General features: G+C 42.5%; 1 protein-coding gene across 10 annotated transcripts in view; it reads left to right on the top strand.

Moving 5' to 3' along the window:
• The first annotated feature begins 344 nt into the window (after nucleotides 1–344).
• Nucleotides 345–21,296, top strand: part of Kidins220 (kinase D interacting substrate 220) — an 88,966-nt gene continuing 68,014 nt past the window's right edge. For 5 of the 10 annotated variants that reach the window (XM_048353452.1, XM_048353454.1, XM_048353445.1 and 2 more), the window contains exons 1-9: nucleotides 345–490; nucleotides 7,350–7,490; nucleotides 12,889–12,987; nucleotides 13,823–13,921; nucleotides 15,514–15,612; nucleotides 16,228–16,329; nucleotides 17,372–17,470; nucleotides 19,145–19,342; nucleotides 20,101–20,199. In XM_048353452.1, coding sequence (XP_048209409.1) covers nucleotides 7,383–7,490; nucleotides 12,889–12,987; nucleotides 13,823–13,921; nucleotides 15,514–15,612; nucleotides 16,228–16,329; nucleotides 17,372–17,470; nucleotides 19,145–19,342; nucleotides 20,101–20,199 — 903 coding nt within the window. In that variant the 5' untranslated portion in view covers nucleotides 345–490; nucleotides 7,350–7,382. The remainder of the gene's footprint in view (nucleotides 491–7,349; nucleotides 7,491–12,888; nucleotides 12,988–13,822; nucleotides 13,922–15,513; nucleotides 15,613–16,227; nucleotides 16,330–17,371; nucleotides 17,471–19,144; nucleotides 19,343–20,100; nucleotides 20,200–21,296) is intronic. The other 5 variants (XM_048353453.1, XM_048353455.1, XM_048353446.1 and 2 more) reach the window with 1 other exon arrangement.

Consider the following 21,296-nt stretch of genomic DNA (forward strand, 5'->3'; position numbering starts at 1 on the left):
GGCCGGCCTCAAACCGGGATCCTCAGACCTCAGTCTCATGAGTGTCAGGTCCATCGGCCCGCGGGAGGACCTGGTTAAGTCTGGGCCCAGTGCCTGAGCTCGCTAGGTAACCGGCCCTCCGGCGATGACAGCCCCCCAGCATGAGTGAGGAAGCCCGAAGTGGCTCCTCGCGGCTCCGGGTCGGTCTCCACACCGAAGGGGGCGGGCGGGAGGCTCCAGGGAGGGGGAGACGGCGAGGGGCCAGGCCGGCGGGAGGACGGGGTGGAGGCGGCGCCTCGGCCACGCCCACCGGGGGGCGTGTCCGCGCACGCCCCGCCCCCGGCCCACGTGACCCGTCAGTTCCCGGGCGGGGGAAGATGGCCGCCGGTCGTGGAGGGCGCCCCGCGCTTGGAGCCGCCGCCTCTTCTCCCCCTCGCGTCCTCTGACTTCGCCCGTGGTCCAGCGGGCGGCTCTCGCCGAGCTCAGGGCGTCGTCTTCGGCCACTGTGGAGGTAACGCACGGGGCTTCGCGCGGCACGGGGAAGAGGACGGGGCGAGGCGGCGGGAGGAGGGGGCCTGAGGCGGCGGGCCGGGCCGGTCGCGGGGCGGGTCGGTGTGGAGGCCGGGCGGAGCGGGGTGCGGGACGGGACGGTCGCGGGTCTGGAGCGGGGTGCGGGCCCCGTGGGGAGGTGCGGGCCCGGAGCGGGGTGCGAGCTCGAGAGGGTGCGGGCCTGGAGCGGGGTGCGGGCCCGGGGGGGGTGCGGGCTCGAGAGGGTGCGGGCCTGGAGCGGGGTGCGGGCCCGGAGCGGGGTGCGGGCTCGAGAGGGTGCGGGCTCGAGAGGGTGCGGGCCTGGAGCGGGGTGCGGGCCCGGAGCGGGGTGCGGGCTCGAGAGGGTGCCGGCTCGAGAGGGTGCGGGCTCGAGAGGGTGCGGGCCTGGAAGAAGGGTCCGGGCTGGGCGGAGCGGGGTGCGGGCCTGGAGCGGGGTGCGGGCTGGGCGAAGCGGGGTGTGGACCCGTAGCAGGGTGCGGGCCGGTGCGGGGTGAGCGCCTGGAGGAAGGGTCCGGGCTGGGCGGAGCGGGGTGCGGGCTGGGCGGAGCGGGGTGTGGACCCGTAGCAGGGTGCGGGCCGGTGCGGGGTGAGCGCCTGGAGGAAGGGTCCGGGCTGGGCGGAGCGGGGTGCGGTCCAGGAGAGGGTGCGGGCCCGGGGGAGGCGCGCGGGCGAGGGAAGGGTCGAGGCCGGGGGGGGGCGGGTTGGAGGCCGGGGAGGGTAGGCTGTCTGGGGGATAGGGTGGCGTGGAGGGCGAGGGCGGGTGGGGAGTCGCGGGTGCTGCCTGGGCCCGGCACTCGGTTCCGCCGCCTCCCCGGCCGCTCGGCCTTGGCTGGACGCCGGGAAGGTCTGCGCTCTCTGGGTGTCTGCTGCTCAGTATTCCCGGGAGTCGGGGGGGGGGGTGCAGTTAGTGAAATGGTGGTTTTCTTCTGCCAAGCCCCAGCCGGCAGCTGCTCGCACACCCACTGGAGAAGGCGAGGGCCTCTGTTTCTTTTCCTGGGCTTTCCTGGGCGAGGCTTCAAGGTGTTGTTGTTTTGCTTGCTTTGCTTTCCTCCTGGGCTCCATTACTCTATTGTCCTGTGCAGGCTTCTGAAAGCTTTGCGCAGTTGCCCGCGGATTCCTGGCTGGATCGGAGCCCCCAGGCCCGTGAAGGCCCTTTTCATCGCCGTCCTTGAATGATTTCTTTGACTGCCAGCAACATTGATATTTTATTTTTTTCCGAGTTATTTTGACATATAGAAAGGTTGAAGCCATTGAAGGGTGCTTTCTTATTGATTACAGTTTATGGAGCCATCTCTGCTCCCTAGAGGTGCTTTGTAGGAATGCAGCTTTCTTAGCCCATTTCCTTGGACTGGGGTGTGGCCCCAGGAAACGCCTCTTAGGGGTGATTCTAAAGTGGTAGGTCCCGCCTACATTTTGACAACTCCGGAGACTAAACAGCTACATTTTAAAAAGACAAATGTCTGGGGGGAAAAAAAGCAGAGACTGTGTCAGGTGGAAGTGGAGAGCCAAGGCTGAAAGATGCTGTAGCAAGGTGTGTGTGCTCTTTGTTCCCTCGTCCTAGTATTACGGACTACTTTATCAGTGTCCTTTTGGGGGTGATTGTTAAAATACCACTTTCTGAGCCCCACCATACATCTGCTAAATGGGAGTCTCTGTGGGAATGAGCATATGAGAAGCTTTCCCAATAGTTTTGATGTACACCCGTTTGAGAATCCTTTGTTAATTTTCTTGAGCCCTCATGATTTCGAGATTTTCATTTTTACCACCCAGCTCTTTGGAGCATTTTACTGTCCTCCTGATTCATCCAGCCTAAATGATGGGGAGAGGTCAGCATAACTGTGCAGAGAAACAGCTGCTCTTCTTGCTGGTTTCTCTTTCTTTTTGCTCATGGCTGCACCAGTCTCCAATCACATGCACAGACTTGTAGTCATCCTTCACTTGTTTCTTCTTTTCTAGCCAGTCACATGATGGGAATTTACTGGGACTAGCTTGAGTCTTGCACATCATGGTGACCAGTACAGAACAGATGAGACCTCCCTTTCTTCTTCTCGCCTCCTCTCCTCTCCTCTCTCCCTCCCCTCCCCTCCTTTTCTTTTTGTGTGCCAGTCCTGGGACTTCAGCTCAGGGCCTAGGTACTGTCCCTGAGATTTTTTGCTGAAGCTCAGCACTACCACTTGAGCCACAGTTTCACTTCCGGTTTTTTGTTTTATTTTATTGTAGTTAATTGAAGATGAGTCTCATGGCCTTTTTTGAAGCCTGGGCTGGCTTCAAACGACAGTCCTAAGATCTCACTCAGCCTCCTGAGTAGCTAGGATTATAGGTGTGAGCCACCAGCACCCAGCCTAGGTTTTCTTTATTCATGTAAAGTGTACTGGCATCCTCTGTGTTCTAGACAACATTTAGCACTGGTAAAATGGTGGTAGCGATAAGGAAGAAGGGATAAATACAGAGATGACCAGTTAAAGCACATACTGTTAGGCAGTCAGGAAAGCCCATTGTATTTTTTACCCCAAATATACAAAAGTAGAGAATCATGTAATGAATCCATATATTCCTGAACCCATGTATTTTGATCCCTAGCTCTAATAGTTACCAGTATGATGCCAGTTCTATTTGAGGCACTCTCCTCTTTTCCTGTTACCTCCCTTCCGCTGACCTTTGGAGGAACTAAGCCTTCATAGGCAAGAATTATTCCACCTGTACCAGAGTACTTGCAAATTACAGGTTCCCAGTGAACTATTAGATTGAACTGTTATGGACATGTAACTGTATAGAATGTATTTTCATGTAATTATGTGACAAAAATAGATTGCCTTCCCTTAAATAAATAGTTCAGAGGACATCTTTTGGGTAGTTAGGACAAAAACAGTTTTGGCTTATGGCTTTAAAAACTGTTTTTAAAACATTTTCTGCTTAATATCAGTTTAAAGATAGACTAAGAGTGATAACCTTTTTATGTTTTAAGTATCCAGAGATAGCCAGGTGTTAGTGGTTCACACCTGTAATCTTAGCTAGCTACTCAGGAGGTTGAGATCTGAAAACTGTGGTTCAAAGCCAGCCTGGGCAGAAAAGTTCATGAGAACTTTTTCTTTTTTTGGTCAGTCATGGGGCTTGAACTCTGTGAGCCTGGGTACTGTTCTTGAGCTCTTCAGCACAAGGCCCAGGCTTTCCACTTCCAGTTTTTGGGTGGTTAACTGGAGATGAGAATCTCATGAACTTTCCTGCCCTGGCTGGCTTGGAACTGCAGTCTTCAGATCTCAGCATCCTGAGAAGCTAGGATTATAGGTGTGAGCCACCAGGTGCCAGCTTGTGAGACTCTATCTCCAATAAACTACCCAGAAGAAGCCAGAAGTGGTGCTGTGCCTCGAGTAGTAGAGTACTAGCCTTGAGAACAAAGAGGCTCAGGGACAGTACTCAGGCCCTGACTGAGTTCAAGCCCAGGATTGGCAAACAAAACAAAACAAAAGTATCCAAAGATGACACACATGCAGTCCTCATAACAGGTTGTGGGAGAGGTAACAAGACTGAAAAATCTCTGACTTTGAATCTTTGTTTTCTTTAATGGCCAAACTTGATGTCTGTAGCTGCTTCATTGCACTCTTCCCACTTTTGTGTAGTGCTGTGGTAATAAAAAAATATTTGGTCCATGTTAGCGCTGCTAGGTATTTATGTATTTCACGTTTTTATTTTATAGTGACTTCTACAGAAGAGGAAAAAATAGTACGAAGAACACTTACTCTTCATTCATATAAACCAATTGTAAAGTGAAGTTCCTAACCTTCAGCTTTCTTATGTACATACGCCCTAGTTAATGCCTTAGCCATTTGCTGATGGAGGCCAACTTTTCACTTGGTTTCCTTAGGATGAAAAAGTGAATGTGATCCTGTTTGCAAGAATTTAATGGAAATGAATGATTGTGATACATTGTTGTATTTGGAGATGTAAAAGCATATGTGAAAATCTAAAAGCACAGGTGAAGTGCGATGTACAAATGACACTGTTGGGCAGGGAAGGGCATTAGAGGGTTGCGGGGAGAGAGGGAGGAGGAAATCCAAGAGAGGTGGCCGCAGAGCTGTGCTCCAGCTCGTGGAGTGCCTGGGCCGGGTCAGGCGCTCTGGGTCGTTGGATCAGCATGGTAGCATGGCACACTCAAGATTCTGCAGATACAGGGTTCAGTTGTCTGCTAGGCACTTCTCTACATGCTGGAGGCTGAGCACTGGGGCAGAGGTAGTCCCCATTCTCATTGAGCACATTTATTGGGAGTGGGAGATACTGGACACTGAAAGTATGGTATGTTAAGATATGCTGAGTGCTTTCTAGGAGACTAGTCTGGGACTAGTCTAGGAGAGACTAAAACAAGGTTATGGAATTGAGAGTAACAGACTCAGGGGGGATGGCTGATTTATAGAAGTCAGCAGGGAAGCTCTGATCAGGTGACATTTGTACAAAAACTCTGTGGCCTGAGCAGAGTGAAGTGGTAGACTGTGGGAGAGAGGAGCTCAGGAAGATGGGCAAGGGGTGAAGCAGATCAAATAGAGCCTTGTAGGCCATGGCAAGTGTTGGGGATTTTATTTTGAATGAAGGGACAGCTGTTAGGGTGGAGAAGGGCTGAGGTCAGAGTGGCCATCAGAGTACTTCAGATTTAAGATGGTCATTCTGGCTTCTGTATGGAAGTGGTGAGTACTAGCTCCTACACCTGGAAATACTGGTATCAGGACACAGTCACTGCATTTGGGTCATTGTGGCTAGAAACTTAAGTGAGAGGCTAGGGATAGAAGAGGCCACATTCAGGAATGTATTGTGTCATATCTGGAGTATACCAAATTAGTAAGTGTTTGGCAGCCTGATCACCATTTTTGCTTTGGCGCCCTTCATTTGCAATGGGAGAAAAGTTATAGAGTGTACCTATTAGCCCATTGGCCCTTTTGGGAAAGCTTTCTGAGTATACCAAAATGTGGTTGACATGTTAAATTTGTTTATAGATTCTAAAAATGAGCACTTTAAAAAAAATCACAAAGGTATTTGCATAGCATTACTGTTGGCTATATCTACTACTGAAAAATATGTTTGAATATATCCCTTTTTTGGTAATTGTTCAAAAGAATATATAACTTTATATTCTCATTTGACAAAAAAAAGATGCTCATTTGTTTAAGGAATACAGTGTCTTCTATGGGCCAAGAATTGGGCTAGGTGATGAGTATTTGGTACAGAACAAAAGGAAGTAGTTCTTCCTTTTATAAAGCTTATAGCCTAGTGGGAGAGATTAAGGAAGGGTGGTTAAGAGATGATAATTTTCTGTTATGCAGAATAGCTGGTATTTATTAGGCTCCAGTGCATTAGGCACCATTTTAATCCTTTGGCATATTATGATGTAGTTATTTAAAGATGAGAAACTTAGACACCCAGGTCAAAGGAATTACCAAAGAGGATAGAATAGCAAGTAGCCAAGTCAGGAGTCAGATCAAGCAGCCTGGCTCTGGGGTTCCTACTTTAACCCCTGCTTAGACTGCCCTTAAGGAGTTTTTCCTTGAAGAGTCAGCTTTGAAATTGATATGGAAGATGAAAAGCTGCATAGTTTTCTTCTTGTGATGATTTGGTGGTATTAGGGGGTTCACACTTGCAGGTGAACCACTTGAGTAATCCCTTAGCCCTTTTTGCTTTTGTTAAAGTTATTTTGGGATCCGGGTCTAGTTGATGTCTGGACTGGCCTGGGTGTCAATCTTCGTGTTTATTGCTTACTGTGTAGCAAGAATATAGGGCATACCACCATGCCCTGTATTGAAATGGGGGGAAGGTGTCTCTATTTTTTTCTGGCATTACTTTGAACTGTGATTCCTTCATTATCTATTTCTGGAGTACTGGGTACTCCCAGTACTCCACCATGAGCCACCATGACTGCTTTACAATAATTTTTTCATGAAAATAAATATAGATAGGGCTGGGAATATGGCCTAGTGGTAAAGTGCTTGCCTCATTTACTTGAAACCCCAGGTTCAATTCCTCAGCACCAAATATATAGAAAAAGCTGGAAGTGGCACTGTGGCTCAAGTGGTATAGTACTAGCCTTGAGCAAAAAGAAGCCAGAGGGGGCTGGGAATATGGCCTAGTGGCAAGAGTGCTTGCCTCCTACACATGAAGCTCTCAGTTCGATTCCCCAGCACCACATATATGGAAAATGGCCAGAAGGGGCGCTGTGGCTCAGGTGGCAGAGTGCTAGCCTTGAGCGGGAAGAAGCCAGGGACAGTGCTCAGGCCCTGAGTCCAAGGCCCAGGACTGGCCAAAAAAACCCCAAAACAATAAATATAGATATACCAAACAAAACACAATAACACAAGAGCCAATCATCTCCTCCTACCTGTGGTTGCTTTGGTAGAGTGGATCAGAAGGTGCAAGGCAAAGTGAAGAGAGCTAAGTTGAGCAGCAGCCGGGCAGGTGCGAGCGATTCTGAGTGCTTCAGTGGCTCTGGGTTGTAGTGTGGTGGGGCTGCAGAGGCGAAAGAGCCAATGTCTGATACCAGTCTCAGCTGTTGTGCTTGATACTGAAAGGGTGGCGACAAAGAGCATGCTGAGTGTTGGTGATGTTATTCACAAAACCTCTGATTGGTTTCCAATGATAAAACTAAGACAATTTAGAAAGTCAAGATGTTGTACAAATACCTTACGTTCTTATGATTAAGATTATGTGACACTAGAAATCTTTGTTTTTCTTGTAGTTTGAGTCAGTTCCTAGAAATTATCGGATCAAATAACATAAGCTCTGAGGATTTTAGTTTATTCCTAACCACAAACCATGCATTTTATCTAATTTATGTTTAACAGGTGAAATAAAGGTAGTGGCAGCTTTCTGCAAAAATGTCAGTTCTGATATCACAGAGTGTAATAAATTATGTGGAAGAAGGAAACATTCCTGCTCTGAAAGCTCTTCTTGAAAAATGCAAAGATGTAGATGAGAGAAATGAGGTAAGTTCTTTTACAAGTATTTGTTGACCGCTTGCTCTGTACCCCGCACTGAGTAAGACAGAGGTGATTCTGGGGCATGCCTCTAGTCCTGGTTACTCGGGAGGTAGAGATTGGGAGGATCATGGTGCAAGGCTAGCCCCATCAAAACATTAGTGAAGTGTGTCATCCCCCCACCCTCCAATTTGGACATCTCAACAGGTTAGCCAGGCATAGTGGCATGGGTCTGTAATCTAAGCTATGGTGAAGCAAAGATAAAAGGACTGCAGTCTGGGGCCAGTCTCAAGCAAAAAATGTGAAACTTTACCTGGACAGTCAACCGGAGAAAAAAATGACCAGCGTCTTTTCTCATGTAGTAGAATGCCTGTCTAGAGAGTGCATATTTAGTTGATCAAGTATTTCAGAATTGTTTTCAAGTGGGTGGAGGCAAGAGGGAAAAACAGAGAGCAAGGTGATATACAAGGGATTACAGTTACATAAGTCAGGTAATGAGTACATTTCTTTTTTTACAGTGTCACCCGTTACATTGCTTTCTGTTTTTCCCTCTTGCCTACACCCACTTGAAAACAATTCTTAAATATTTGATCAACTAAATAAAAGAATGTAGGAAAAAATAGTCAGACACTGTACTTAAAGTACAACTGGCCATGATCAGTTATATTGTAGATTCCTGCTTCTTTTCTTTTTATAAACTAGCTAAAAATCTTGGCAGGTGAAGAGTTCTCATTATGGCAAATCTTTGCTCCTTATTGAGCATTGGAAGACTTTCCTTTTGTGTATATGTGTGTATGTGAAAGAAAGAGTCAGAGAGACAGGAAGTGGGCCTGTGGCTCAAGCGGTAGAGCGCTAGCCTTGAGCTGAAGAGCTCAGGGACAGCACTCAGGCCCAGAGTTCAAGCCCCGTGACTGACCAAAAAAAAAAAAAAATCAGAGACAGAGACAGAGAGGCAGAGAGACACAGAGAGTGTCCTCCTGGGGCTTGAACTCATTCAGGGCCTGGGCACTGTCCCTGAGCCTTTTTGCTCAAAGCTAGTGCTCTCACTAGAGCCACAGCTCCACTTCTGGCTTTTTTGGGTGCTTAATTGAAGATCTTTCTGGATTTCATGAGCTTTCCTGCCCTGGCTGGCTTCAAACCTCAATCCTCAGGTCTTGGCTTCCTGAATAGATAGGATCACAGGTGTAAGCCACTGGTGCCTGTCTCATTTCATTATTTTTTGATGGTCCTGGAGGTTGAACTCAGGGCTTCATCTTGCTAGGCAGTTTTTGTACCACTTGAACCATGCCCAACTCTTTTGCCTTTGCTATGTTTTCAAGTAGGGTCTTACTATATGTGGCTGGACTTGCCTGGACCACCTGTTTATGCTTCCCACATAGCTAGGGTGACAGGCTTGTACTACTGCATTCATCTATTGATTGAGATGGGGTTTGTGTGTGTACCTGGACTAGCCTTGAACTATGAGCTTCCCCTGATCTCTGACTACCAAGTAGTTAGGGCTATATGGGCACCAGCACCCAGCTAAGACTTTTATTTATTTTTTATTGTCGAAAATAAAAAAGCTTCTCCATGGTATAGGAATAATGTTGAGGTTGGACATTATTCTCCTGGACAAAAAATGAAGTGGGCTAGGCACCAGTGGCTCACACCTGTAACCTAGCTATTCAGGAGACTTAGATCTGTGGATCAAGATTCAGAGCCAGCCCAGGCAGGAAATTCCACGAGACTTTAATTTTCAATTAACCTCCAAAAGGCTGGAAGTGGAGCTGTGGTTCAAGTGGTAGAGTGTCAGCCTTGAGAGAAAAAGCTAAGGGACAGTGCCCAAGCCCTGAGTTCAAGCCCCAGTACTGATACAAAAGAAAAGAAAGAAAATGAAATGAGATTTTAGAGACAGATTTTGTTATGTATTTATAGACTCAAAAGGGAATTTCACAGGAAGATTTGGAAATACTTTAGTTCCACTGCAATTATTGGAAGAAGTACGTATGTTCCCTTCAGAGATGACTGCCTAAAAAGGCAATGGTTATTCAGGTCTCAGTCACAGAAATAAGTACAATGGGGAGTGTAGGAATTAGGAAGAATAGAAAGAAGTTGAAATGGTAGGCGTTTTTCATTGTGGCGTGAAGGGAAGCTGAGGTAAGGAGCTACCAGCTGTGGAAAGTTTAGTCATGCATGGTGTTCTGCTTGGCGTGGTTTCTTTGTCTTTGATGCCACTCTGAGCAGTAGAGCTGGGATACTTTAGTTCATTTGTGCTGCCTTGATAACAGAATTACAGACTGGATAATTTCTAAAAACAAAGTTTTTATTTCATGGTTTTGGAAGCTAGGGGGTCCCTGTTCAAGGGGCTGGCATCTGGTGAGAACCTTCTTGCTGCTTCACAGTGTGGCCGAAGCTATGGCCTAGAGGATGGATGAAAGAGAAAGGGAATGGGAAGGGAGGGAAGGGAGCCCACACCTGCAGGAACTAATCTGCCATCACAGTGACACATCGGTCTGTTCCTGAGGGCTGTGCTTTCATGACTTAATTAAGCTCTTACAATATCTAATATCTGCCTTTCAACATGGTTGCGTTAGGGATTAAGTTTCCAACACCCTGGGGGACACAGACCATAACAAGGGGTTGTACAGCTTATACATCTTAAATTTTTGTAAAGAGACTCTTGAGATTTGATAGGGTATGTACATCTTGGTGGGAAAAGGACTTTTATTAAGTCATTTTTCAAATGCAGGGTGGTGTTGTGACATGGTAAGTTACTCTATACCTCGTTCTGCAACTATAGTTACTAGATTGGCTAAGGAAGAACTAGGAATTAAGAAATAGATTTCAAGATTCAACTTAGAGCTGGGTGCTGGTGGCTCTAACTGTAATCCTAGCTACTCAGGAGGCTGAGCCCTGAGAAGCCAGCCGATACAAGAAAAGCCACAAGACTTTAATCTCCAATTAGCTATCAAGAAAAGCTGGAAGTGGAGCTGTGACTCAAGTGGTAGAGCACTAACTAGCTTTGAGCAGAAAAGCTCAGGGAGAGTGCCAGGCTCTGAGTTCAAGCCACAGAAGCAACACACACACACACACACACACACACACACACACACACACACACACAGCTCACATGAAACTTCTGGATAGTGTAGCTACAAAAGGAATATCAGTTAACCAACTTTACTTTGCACAGAATGTGATAGCTTTCAAAACAGTACTTTACATGAATGAAGGTTTTGGCTTTTTTAGTGGACCTACCCTAAGGTTGGTGGCTTCTGGGCATCCTAGGGACCCAGCATCTGATTTCCTTTTCAGCACTGAGCCAGTTACTTGTCTCAGCTGTATTGATACTCTTCAACACTCTATGTATGTGGAACAAGAAGAGAGAAAAGGGAACCGACCAGCTGATCACCTTGTAGTCTCTTGGGAGACCTTGCCAGAGAAGCATAATGGGATCATTTGTTGCTGCAGGCAAGGAGGAGCAGTGTGGACACACTACTGCCCCAACAAATCCTGCCACTCCCCATAGTGGGCCTACAACTACTCAGACTACTGAAGGACTTAGCTGTAGTTAATCAAATTAAAGCCATCTTCCTTATTTGTGTTACAGATATTTATGCATATTTACATTTTTATCTCATTTTGTGAATCACTCGTCTGTGTGAACTATCTGAAGTATAACTGTAATCCCAGCCAGTAAACAGAACTCCTCTACAACTTGGAAGCTGTTATCTTAAAAACTATTGTGTAAAGTTCATGCACCCTGAATTCAGGGTCTGGTCTGGCTGTAATTGTAGCAGTGGCTCTGATATCTCACCTTTTATCTAGTAGATTTGACAGGAAAGGGGTGCTGTAGAAAGCCAAGAAATTTAGAGCGGACAGAGGAATACATGGTGTAATAATTATGTCTGCAGTTATGACTCAGAATCATAAACATAATGTGTAAGATACTCTTCTTAACAAGAAGCAATGTGTGTATTTCTCTGTGGAAAGGTGATCATCAAATTGGAAAACATGTTTATGTGGAATACCTCATTCCCTCATAAGTGCTGTGCCTGATTCATATAATTTCATATCCATCATTATGTAAGAATGTCTCTTTAATTTACTTTTGTATTTTATTTAAACTGGCATTTTATGTTTTAACTCTTTAACTGCATTATCCTTATAATTGCATTTGTATTTTTACCAATTATTAGAATTATTTGCCTATCTTTATGTCACTGTCATAGATTTCTAAGTTCTTTGAGAGTCGTTTTACTCAGCAAATACCTGAGGAGTGCTGTGTGACAGTCCATGGAGAGGACAGTGCATCAACAGAGCAGGGGTGTGTCCACCCTCATGGAGTTCAGAACCCTTGGAAAAGATACACAAAAGTCAGCCATTAATTGTGCAAATAAAAATGAAATTACAAGTGTGAAATAATGGAGTACAGAGGAATAAAGGAGATCAGCAAGGAGGTGGGGATGGCACCGGCGAGGTGGAGAGGCAGACCTGCCCTGGTCTCTGTCCTTCAGGAAATCTGTAGCCAGGGTAAAGATCAGTGGGAAACCATTGAAGGGCTTGAAGCCAAGGAATATTTCACATTGCCACTTAAAGAAAATTACCCATGCTTTCTCCTACCCTAATACACTCATAATAAGTAGGCACACCAGTATTTGTGTAATTTAATTTTTGGTGTAAATTTTCCCCATATTTCTCTTGTATTTTAGTACCATTAGCATCCAAAGCCTAACTTATTTGTTTATCCTGTTTCCAAGTCTGGTTTAGACCTGGACACGTTAAGAAAATGGTGTTTATGCTGTACTTCCAGTAGAGAAGGTTTCTGCTGGAGGTGTTCTATCCCAGAACCAGCTGCCTAGACCTGCCATGTTTTCAGGGCTAAGGGAGCCATCTCTGCATTCACTTTAGAAGTACAGAACACACTGATTGGATTAGCCAGGGCTTTGGTCTAAATGATATAAGGAAAGGCTTAAACTGTACATGTATATTATGTGTATAACATCTATGTAGTTGTATGTTTACTCTTCCTCTAGTCTTGCTCTAGATAAAGCATAAATATGATTAAAACTATTATGTACTCTGTTCTTTCATTATTGTTGGAGAATTTGGTTGCTATATGTATCCTGTGATTTTACTTCCATTTTATTAATTTCCAGATCATAATACTGTGTATGTTTGCTGATTTTTAATGAATGTACAGTGCCCCAAACAGATTATTAATGCTATAGAAGAGAAAGTACATTATATTACTTCTTTTAAATTCTTAGTAATACAAAACTAAAAGTTTAAGGCTGTTTCTAAATGAAAGAAAGACAGTAAGGACTGCTGTTGCTGAACTGGAAAGGCAAGTGCTGCGTATCTAGCAGCAGTGCTGTAATGAAAGCAGGTTGTCTTGATAATCTCCTGGGTCTTTTCCATTCCCCAGTGTGGCCAGACTCCATTGATGATAGCTGCTGAACAAGGCAATCTGGAAATAGTGAAAGAATTGATTAAGAATGGAGCTAACTGCAATCTGGAAGATTTGGTATGTGTTAAAATCAGTTGCTCATTAGTCTCTTTTTCCTTAACCATGTATTTTTTTAAAGAAGGGACTCAAACACAACTGATTGAAAATGGTACTTTCAGACATATCTCATCTTTACCTAGTGTGCTGCATTTGTTAAGTAATTCAGAAGAGAAAATATTGCTTGCATTGAAAGATCTTGAGTCTTTATGATTTTATATAGAATAACTGGCTGAACAGAGAGCACACATGCATGTATAATTGAATGCCTGCCTAGAAAATCTCCATGTTGGTCATGTTAGCTTCCTTCCTGTGGTTGTAATTTATTAAAATGTCAGTATACTTGATAACAGAAAGATACATCCTCTTCTGATACCACTTCTGGATATCAGAAAAGAATTGCCATCCCAAGAGGTTGTATTTCCTCTGAGTTTCCCTTTTGTGTTGGAATTGCTTTTGGGTGTCACAGAGCTTCCCTTTAATAATCAAATTACTATAGAAGTAGGATACTTGGGTTCTTTGTTTAAAAAATGAAGACTAGTTATCACATAGTTTATAAGCTCTCAACATGGAGCTGCTATACTTGAATAGCTTGTGCATGTGCTCCCAAATTAGATTATAGCCTCTTTAATGTCAGTTTATAGAATGCTTGCCATAGCCCTGAAGTTTCCAGTGAGAAAACTGAACAAGCAGTTGGAAAACTTTCTGCACTCTTAGCAGTGATACAAGTAGACAGAAAAATCCTTAAGAGAGCTTCAGGATTATTTTATAGAAATCATGTCGATTTGCTATGATTGGCTTTTTCCTCTTTTTGGAATGTTATTTTTAAACATGTCACTTTGTATGTGTGTTCAAGGATAATTGGACAGCACTTATATCTGCATCAAAAGAAGGGCACATACATGTTGTGGAAGAGCTGCTTAAATGTGGGGTTAATTTGGAGCACCGTGATATGGTATGTCCATTTTCTATAGAATGGCATTAATTAACTGAAATCTTATAGTAATAGATCCACCTTGTATTTTTGCATATGAAGTGATAGTATAGTGATGATTTTAGGATTTGGAGATGGACATTGATTCAGGATTTTTTTTTTTTCTGGTTATAGTGCTTGAACTCAGAGCCTGGCTGCTCTCCCTGAGTTCCTTTTTCTCAAAGCTAGCACTCTTAACCACTTTGAACCACAGATCTACTTCCAGTTTTCTGGTGCTTAATTGGAGACAAGAGTCTCACAGACTTTCCTGCCTGTGCTGGCTTTGAATTGCAGTCCTTCAGATCTCAGCGTCCTGAGTAGCTAGGATTATGGGTGTGAGCCACCAGTGCCCGGTTCAAGGATAGTTTAAACCTTGCTGTTCTCCCTCTTTTACAATATTCTTAGTCTTAATTTTCAGTTTATTTCATGCTTAAAATCCTGATCTCTAGGGGCTGGGAATATGGCCTAGTGGCAAGAGTGCTTGCCTCGTATACATGAAGCCCTGGGTTTGAGTCCTCAGCACCACATATATAGAAAACGTTCAGGAGTGGCGCTGTGGCTCAGGTGGCAGAGTGCTAGCCTTGAGCAAAAAGAAGCCAGGTATAGTGCTCAGGCCCTGAGTCCAAGGCCCAGGACTGGCAAAAAATAAAAATAAAAAAAATAAAAAAAATCCTGATCTACAGATCAATGCTTTATTATCATTCTGTTCTTATTTTGGCCAGAGGTCCTCTAGTGGTTGGGGTTTAAAGTAAATATTCAAATTATTGAATATGATTTTTGGAATGTCTGTTTGGATAAAGGCTCATGCAAAGACATAGAGACATAGAAAGTTTACTGAAGAAAAAGTTTTAAACAGCCAAAACAAATCTTAGAATTTTAGAGGAATCCAACTTGCATAGTCCTTGTTTCAGTTTTTGTGATCTAGTGAAAACTTAATCATTCGTGTGGTGGCTCAAGTGGTAGAGTGCTAGGCTTGAGCAAAAGAAGCTCAGGGACAGTGCCCAGAGTAATCGTTCATGGATGTAAGAATTTTGACTCATTCCATCTCCTCCTCCTCTTCTTCCTCCCCTCTCACTTTCCCCCTCCTGTCCTTTCTCCCTCCTCCTTTCTCCCTCCTCCCTCCATCCTCCTCCCTCCATCCTCCTCCCTCCTTCCTTCTCCCTCCTCCCTTGGTCCCCCACCCCATGGCTTGAGCTCAGGGCCTGGGTGCTGTGCTCAAGGCTAGCAATCCACCACTTGAACCACAGTGTCATTTCTGTTTTTTTTTTTTTTTTTAGTACTTTTTTGGAGTTTCGAGTCTCATGGCCACTTTTCCACCTGGGCCAGCTTTGAATTGTGATCCTCAGATCTCAGTCTACTGAGTAGCTAGGATTACAAGCATGAGCCACCAGTGCCCAGTTCATTCAATATATTCTTATACTTCTCTGGGGAGTCTTGTGAACTTAAAACTACATAGTAATTTCAAACTTCACAAAATAATGGTGTTGCAAAGATATACCCAGCAGGAACTTGAGCAGTAGCATTTTTATGGTGGGTATGATTTAGTGTTACACCCCCTCTCCTTTTCCTTGAAGGGTGGATGGACAGCTCTCATGTGGGCATGCTATAAAGGCCGGACCGATGTGGTAGAGTTGCTTCTTTCTCATGGTGCCAATCCAAGTGTCACAGGTCTGGTAAGTGTTCATCAAAATACTAATTTGTAATGTAAGTGGTGAATTTCCTTAGGGAATGCTTTAAGCTTATAATTGACTTATCCTGTCAGTGATTTTTAAAACACTGAGAATTTTGTAAGCTGACTTTTACTTTTTAATTTTTGTCCACAAGTCTTAGAGCTAAAAACATTTAGCTAAAAGCATTTAGCTCTAAGAGTTATGGCTATATTTCAAAAGGAAAATTTGAAATCCTTAGGTATCTTGCCTGCTTTTTATAGATATGCATTTTTGCATACACTTTTTCTGTACATCCTGTTGTATACATTTATATGCTGTAGTTTATATGCCTCTGTTGGCTAGTTACATTAAATCTGTTGACTATAAAAGTAAATAGGTTCATAATACATACTTAGTTAAGGTTGAATGTGTCTTAGTTGTCAGCTTTGTGTTCTAAACATTATTTGTGTTTTTAAATAGAACTGTTTAATTTTACTTTAAAAATAATACTTTTGTGTTAGGCACCTTGATATTTACTTTATTTAGCAACTATGTTACAAATACCTACCTAAAAGATTGGTTTTGTCCCCATTTTTCCCTTCTCCTTTCTCTTCCTTTCCACCTGCCTGTCCATCCCAGCAGTACAGTGTTTACCCAATCATTTGGGCAGCAGGAAGAGGCCATGCCGATATAGTACATCTTCTACTGCAAAATGGGGCAAAAGTCAACTGCTCTGATAAGGTATGTTGGGAGAACCTGTCTGTATTCTACTTTAGGTTAGCCTGCATGAATGTCTGAGTAATAATTATTTTCATATAAATCTTCTCTAATGTATTTCATCTCTTGTACATTGCTGTATTTTATATGGACATATAGCTTATAGATGAACCTTTATATGTATTATATACTGGGTGTCTTTTTGATGTTTATTGCATACTATTAATCATTTTCAAGTAGACAGTGATAATGAATTTACTTCTTTCCACCTTCAATCCTATATATTTTCTCTAAATTGTTATAACAATAATCATTCTAAAATTCAGATTTACTTATCTTTCTTATCTTTAAAAAAACCTAAATCCTGCCTCTGGTATGATGAATGGAGACAAGCCTTCTCTTCCTTTGTCCTGCTAGACTTTGTACCCCAGACTTGAATACTTGTCTACCAAATGACTTGTGGTTTCCTGAGTCCCCTGCCCTTGCCCTGGTGCCATGTCCTCTCCTCCTCAGCTTATCTTCATCCTGGAGGACCAGATAATTTGATATTGCCCCCAGAAAGCTCTCCAGAATGTTCTAAATGTTCTGTTTCTTTTATTGTTTGTTTAAAAACCCTTAGCACTTACCTGAGTAAGTATTTATATGATGATCTTATTCTTCTTTTTGGAAAGCTTTGGTGGCTTACACTGTTTCAGGATGAAGCCAAGATGTCTCTGTTTTTGTCTGTAGTCAGACTGTTGGACTTCAGAAGCGTTGAAGACCTAATCTGTCTTTCATAAGATATGGGAAGCAATGAAAGCTTGTTGAAAATTAGGGACTGGGTAGCCATGTGATGGAAAAATTGTTGCTGATTATACAAGTTAAATAGAGTTGGTTAAAAGAATAGGCATTGTGTGAGTGATTAATCTATTTAGAATGAATAAAATGAGAGAAATAGGATTTGTCTAGAATTAAAATTAAACTTGTAAGAATACTCAGAATTTAATTTGATTGAGATTCCTATTGTGAGCTACTTTCTTTTGCATATATCTGATAATGGTTTAAAATGTGTTGTTTGTTTTAACAGTATGGAACCACGCCTTTGATATGGGCTGCCCGAAAGGGCCATTTGGAATGTGTAAAGCATTTATTGGCCATGGGAGCTGATGTTGATCAAGAAGGAGCTGTAAGTTTCTTTGTAGTTCAGCCTGGTAGTAGAGAGATGTTTTTGGTTTTAGAGAAAGGACATTTTAAATTAGTATATGCCTAGAAAAATTTATTCCCAGTTTTTAAGTTATATTAACTTAGAAAACATATATATTTTCTTTCTATTATCATAAGTACATTATATTAAGAAAAGCATGGTATACACATGCTTTTATATATTTAATTATACTAATAAATATATGCTAATTCACATAAATTTGGGAGGTTAAATCTATTAAAAATTTTCAGTATCCTATAAACTGCTTGAAAAAGTCTTCAAATCTTCATTGTCAAAGGAAAAAGAACTTTTGTGCTCTATTAAAATATTTTTCCTTAAAAATTCAAGGTAGTATTATAACCTAGCAGATGTAGACACCTTGCCATCCACTACCTCCTTTTAGGTGAATTTGTCAAGTATGAGTAGTTTGTCTTTATGGCTAAGTGATTTTAATATGTGAGATAATTATAGCTAATTAGATGTACAATTTTTTTTTTTAATTTTTTTTTTTTTGGCCAGTCCTGGGCCTTGGACTCAGGGCCTGAGCGCTGTCCCTGGCTTCTTCCCGCTCAAGGCTAGCACTCTGCCACTTGAGCCACAGCGCCGCTTCTGGCCGTTTTCTGTATATGTGGTGCTGGGGAATCGAACCTAGGGCCTCGTGTATCCGAGGCAGGCACTCATGCCACTAGGCTATATCCCCAGCCCTAGATGTACAATTTTTAAAAGAACTACTTAAAATAAGAACTTTGAAAATAGGTTTTTAGGTCACTGTTAAAGAGCATTTATTAATTCACTTTTATTTCAGTTGTTCCTATAAATTATATCATAAAGACTTTTTAGTTTGGGACTGAGGGTATGGCTCAAGGTAGCACCTGCCTAGCAAATGTGAGGCCCCAATTTTGGTCTTCAGTACTGAGGGCAAATAAAATGATTCTTAGTTTGATGCTTGATCCACCTTACTTTGTATTATTTAGTTTAGAACATGTTCAGTTTTGAGTCATTCTGTCAGTTTCTTCTTCATTCCACTCATGAGAGCCTGTTCATTGTAAATATGTCCTGTTTCAAGTTTTCATTTAAAGCCTTGACTCCTCCCACTATTCCTAATGAGTGGAGAATTCATATTTCTTTAAAAAACAGAAAGTACACTTCCTGGTCATTTTTGGTACCTATATGGTTGTTGATTTTGAAATCTTATTATTAGAAAAACTCTTAGTGGCCAGAGTGTAAGTCAATTTTATAGTACTTGTTAGCATACTTGAGGCCCTCTGCAGTTGATCTTCAGTACTGTTAGAGAGAGAGAAAACAGGGAGAAAAAAAGAAGAGAAGGAAGAAGAGACAGTGAACTGATAAAGGTAGGCCAGTTTTGTTGTTTTGTTTTTTGGTTTGTAGGAAATAATGCTTTCCAGAATATACTAATTTCTTGGAAATTTTTTATTAATTAATTTTTTTATTGTTAAGGTGAAGTACAGAGGGGTTATAGTTACATACATTAGATAGTGAATACATTTCTTGTCCAACTTGATACCCCCTCCCTCATTTTTCTCCCACCTTCCCTCCTCCATCCCCCCCTCCCCAGTTGTATAGTTATTTACAACACATTGTCTTGTAAGTATTGCTGTTGCATTGCTTTGTCTTGGAATTTTATTTTTTTTAAAGAACTCAATGACTGCACTTATTGTGGCTGTAAGAGGCGGTTACACACAGTCAGTAAAAGAAATTTTGAAGAGGAATCCAAATGTGAATTTAACTGATAAGGATGGAAATACAGCCTTGATGATTGCGTCCAAGGAAGGACATACGGAGATTGTACAGGATCTGCTGGATGCCGGGACTTACGTGAACATACCTGACAGGGTATGCTAGGGCTTCAGATTTGCCTCTGGTGGCAGAGTGGTTTGCAGATTACCTTAGCTGCGTCTTACCCCTTACGAGATTCTTCACGTCTAACTCAAAGTTGTAATAAGTTTTGTTTCTACTCTTGAAATGAATAAATTAAAAACTATTCAGTCCTTTTGAAGAATGTCCTTGGCTACTTTTGCCAAACAATTTTGTTATTGGAAACCCCATACTTAGCCAGGTACTGGTAGCTCATGCCTGTAATCCTGCCTCCTCAGGAAGCTGAGATCTGAGGATCGTGGTTCAAACCCAGCCTGGGTAGGAAAGTCTGAGACTCTGAACCACAATCCTCAGATCTTAGTCTCCTGAGTTGCTAGGATTACAGGAATGAGCCACCTGTGTCTTTGGCTTTTATATATGGCATTATCCCAAGGTCTTAAAAAATGATTATGTCCAAATATATTTCTACTTTACTGAAAGCCAGTGTCATTATTTAATTCACTTTTTTAATGGGAGATTAACTTCCAAAAGACTAGATTTTCTGACTTTATTTGCTAAGTAAGTTTTTATGATGGAATTTCATGAATTCTAATTTTGAGGCATAATGTCCTCTTTTCCTTACACTGAGAACTATTACCATCAGGTATTATTATTACTTTTTCTTTTTGTGACATTTTTTTCTAAGAAAGTTTTAGAACAACTCTATAGTGAGTAGCTTTAACATATCAAAACTGTCCTCATTTCATCACCATTTTATCTTGTTTTTGTCTTTTCAGAGTGGGGACACTGTATTGATTGGTGCTGTCCGAGGTGGTCATGTTGAAATTGTTCGTGCACTCCTCCAAAAGTATGCTGATATAGATATTAGAGGCCAGGTGTGTGATTATACAGCTAGTGATGTTACCTTAGATGCATGTCAATAGATCACAGTATTATTATTCCAGCTTTCCTGTGGTGATAAACTTACCTAATGTATTTAATAGATATCTTATTATATACGTCCCTTGTTTACACAGATCCATTCATCCTGAAATGGGCAGTTTGTGCTGGGAGGTCTTGGTGGCAGTTAGTGGGTGGATTCTCTACAGTATGGTTTGTCTTCTCCTCCTCTTTCCCGTGCAGACCGACTCTCCTAGGCTACTTGGCAGCCTATGGGTTTGTCTTCAGGCAGTCATAGCTCATAGAGCTACAGAAGTATTCATTTTTGCTCAAGAAAAGCAAAACAAATGTAAATAAGATCTAGAGAGCACTGCATAGTAGCAATTTTATCTAATACTTTGAGAGCTCTAGATTAAACAAAAATGTTCTTGGTAGCCCATTTTACCATGCTTTAATTTGGGAGAGTTTAGTTTATTGATGCTTATTTTCTGCTCTAGCAAATCTGAGAATCTTGAGGTAAGTAGGGAAAGAAGGTATACAAAAAGAGCCTTTTAAAAGATGGATTGGATTTTGATTGAACGAGGTAGAAAGAATGGGTACTTTGACTACAACTGTGAGAAACTGAGAAAATTCAAGAAAATGGGAACGTGATGACTGTTCTGAAGTTAGCATGTCAGCTAGTTTTTCGTGGAAGTGGCGGGGGTGCTGGGGCTGGGCAAAGATGGAAATATGGAAATAGAACACATTTGACCCATATTTGGTGAAGGTTTGGCTTTTGCTACTTTGGATCTGTCAGCCCTGCTTTCCTACGTTGCAGTCAGTTTTTCTTTGTGGTTATCTAGCTCACCTTGTCAGGTCTATTATGGAACAACTTTTTTGGATTTTGACCTCGATTTTGAGTTTATGAATCTGATCAAGACAGAATAGGATGCAGGATGAATGACAAAAATGATAAAGTAATAATGCTTTATGTCAAAATACATTTTTTGGCATTACCTTTAGAAAAATTGGGCAGGATTACTTAATACATATTACAGGTCAGCATGGGTTTTTCTCTATTTTGTGGGGGGGGGGGTGGATTTTTTAATAATGT

Source organism: Perognathus longimembris, chromosome 8 (genome assembly GCF_023159225.1).
Source record: "Perognathus longimembris pacificus isolate PPM17 chromosome 8, ASM2315922v1, whole genome shotgun sequence".
In the NCBI taxonomy this organism is placed as follows: domain Eukaryota; kingdom Metazoa; phylum Chordata; class Mammalia; order Rodentia; family Heteromyidae; genus Perognathus; species Perognathus longimembris.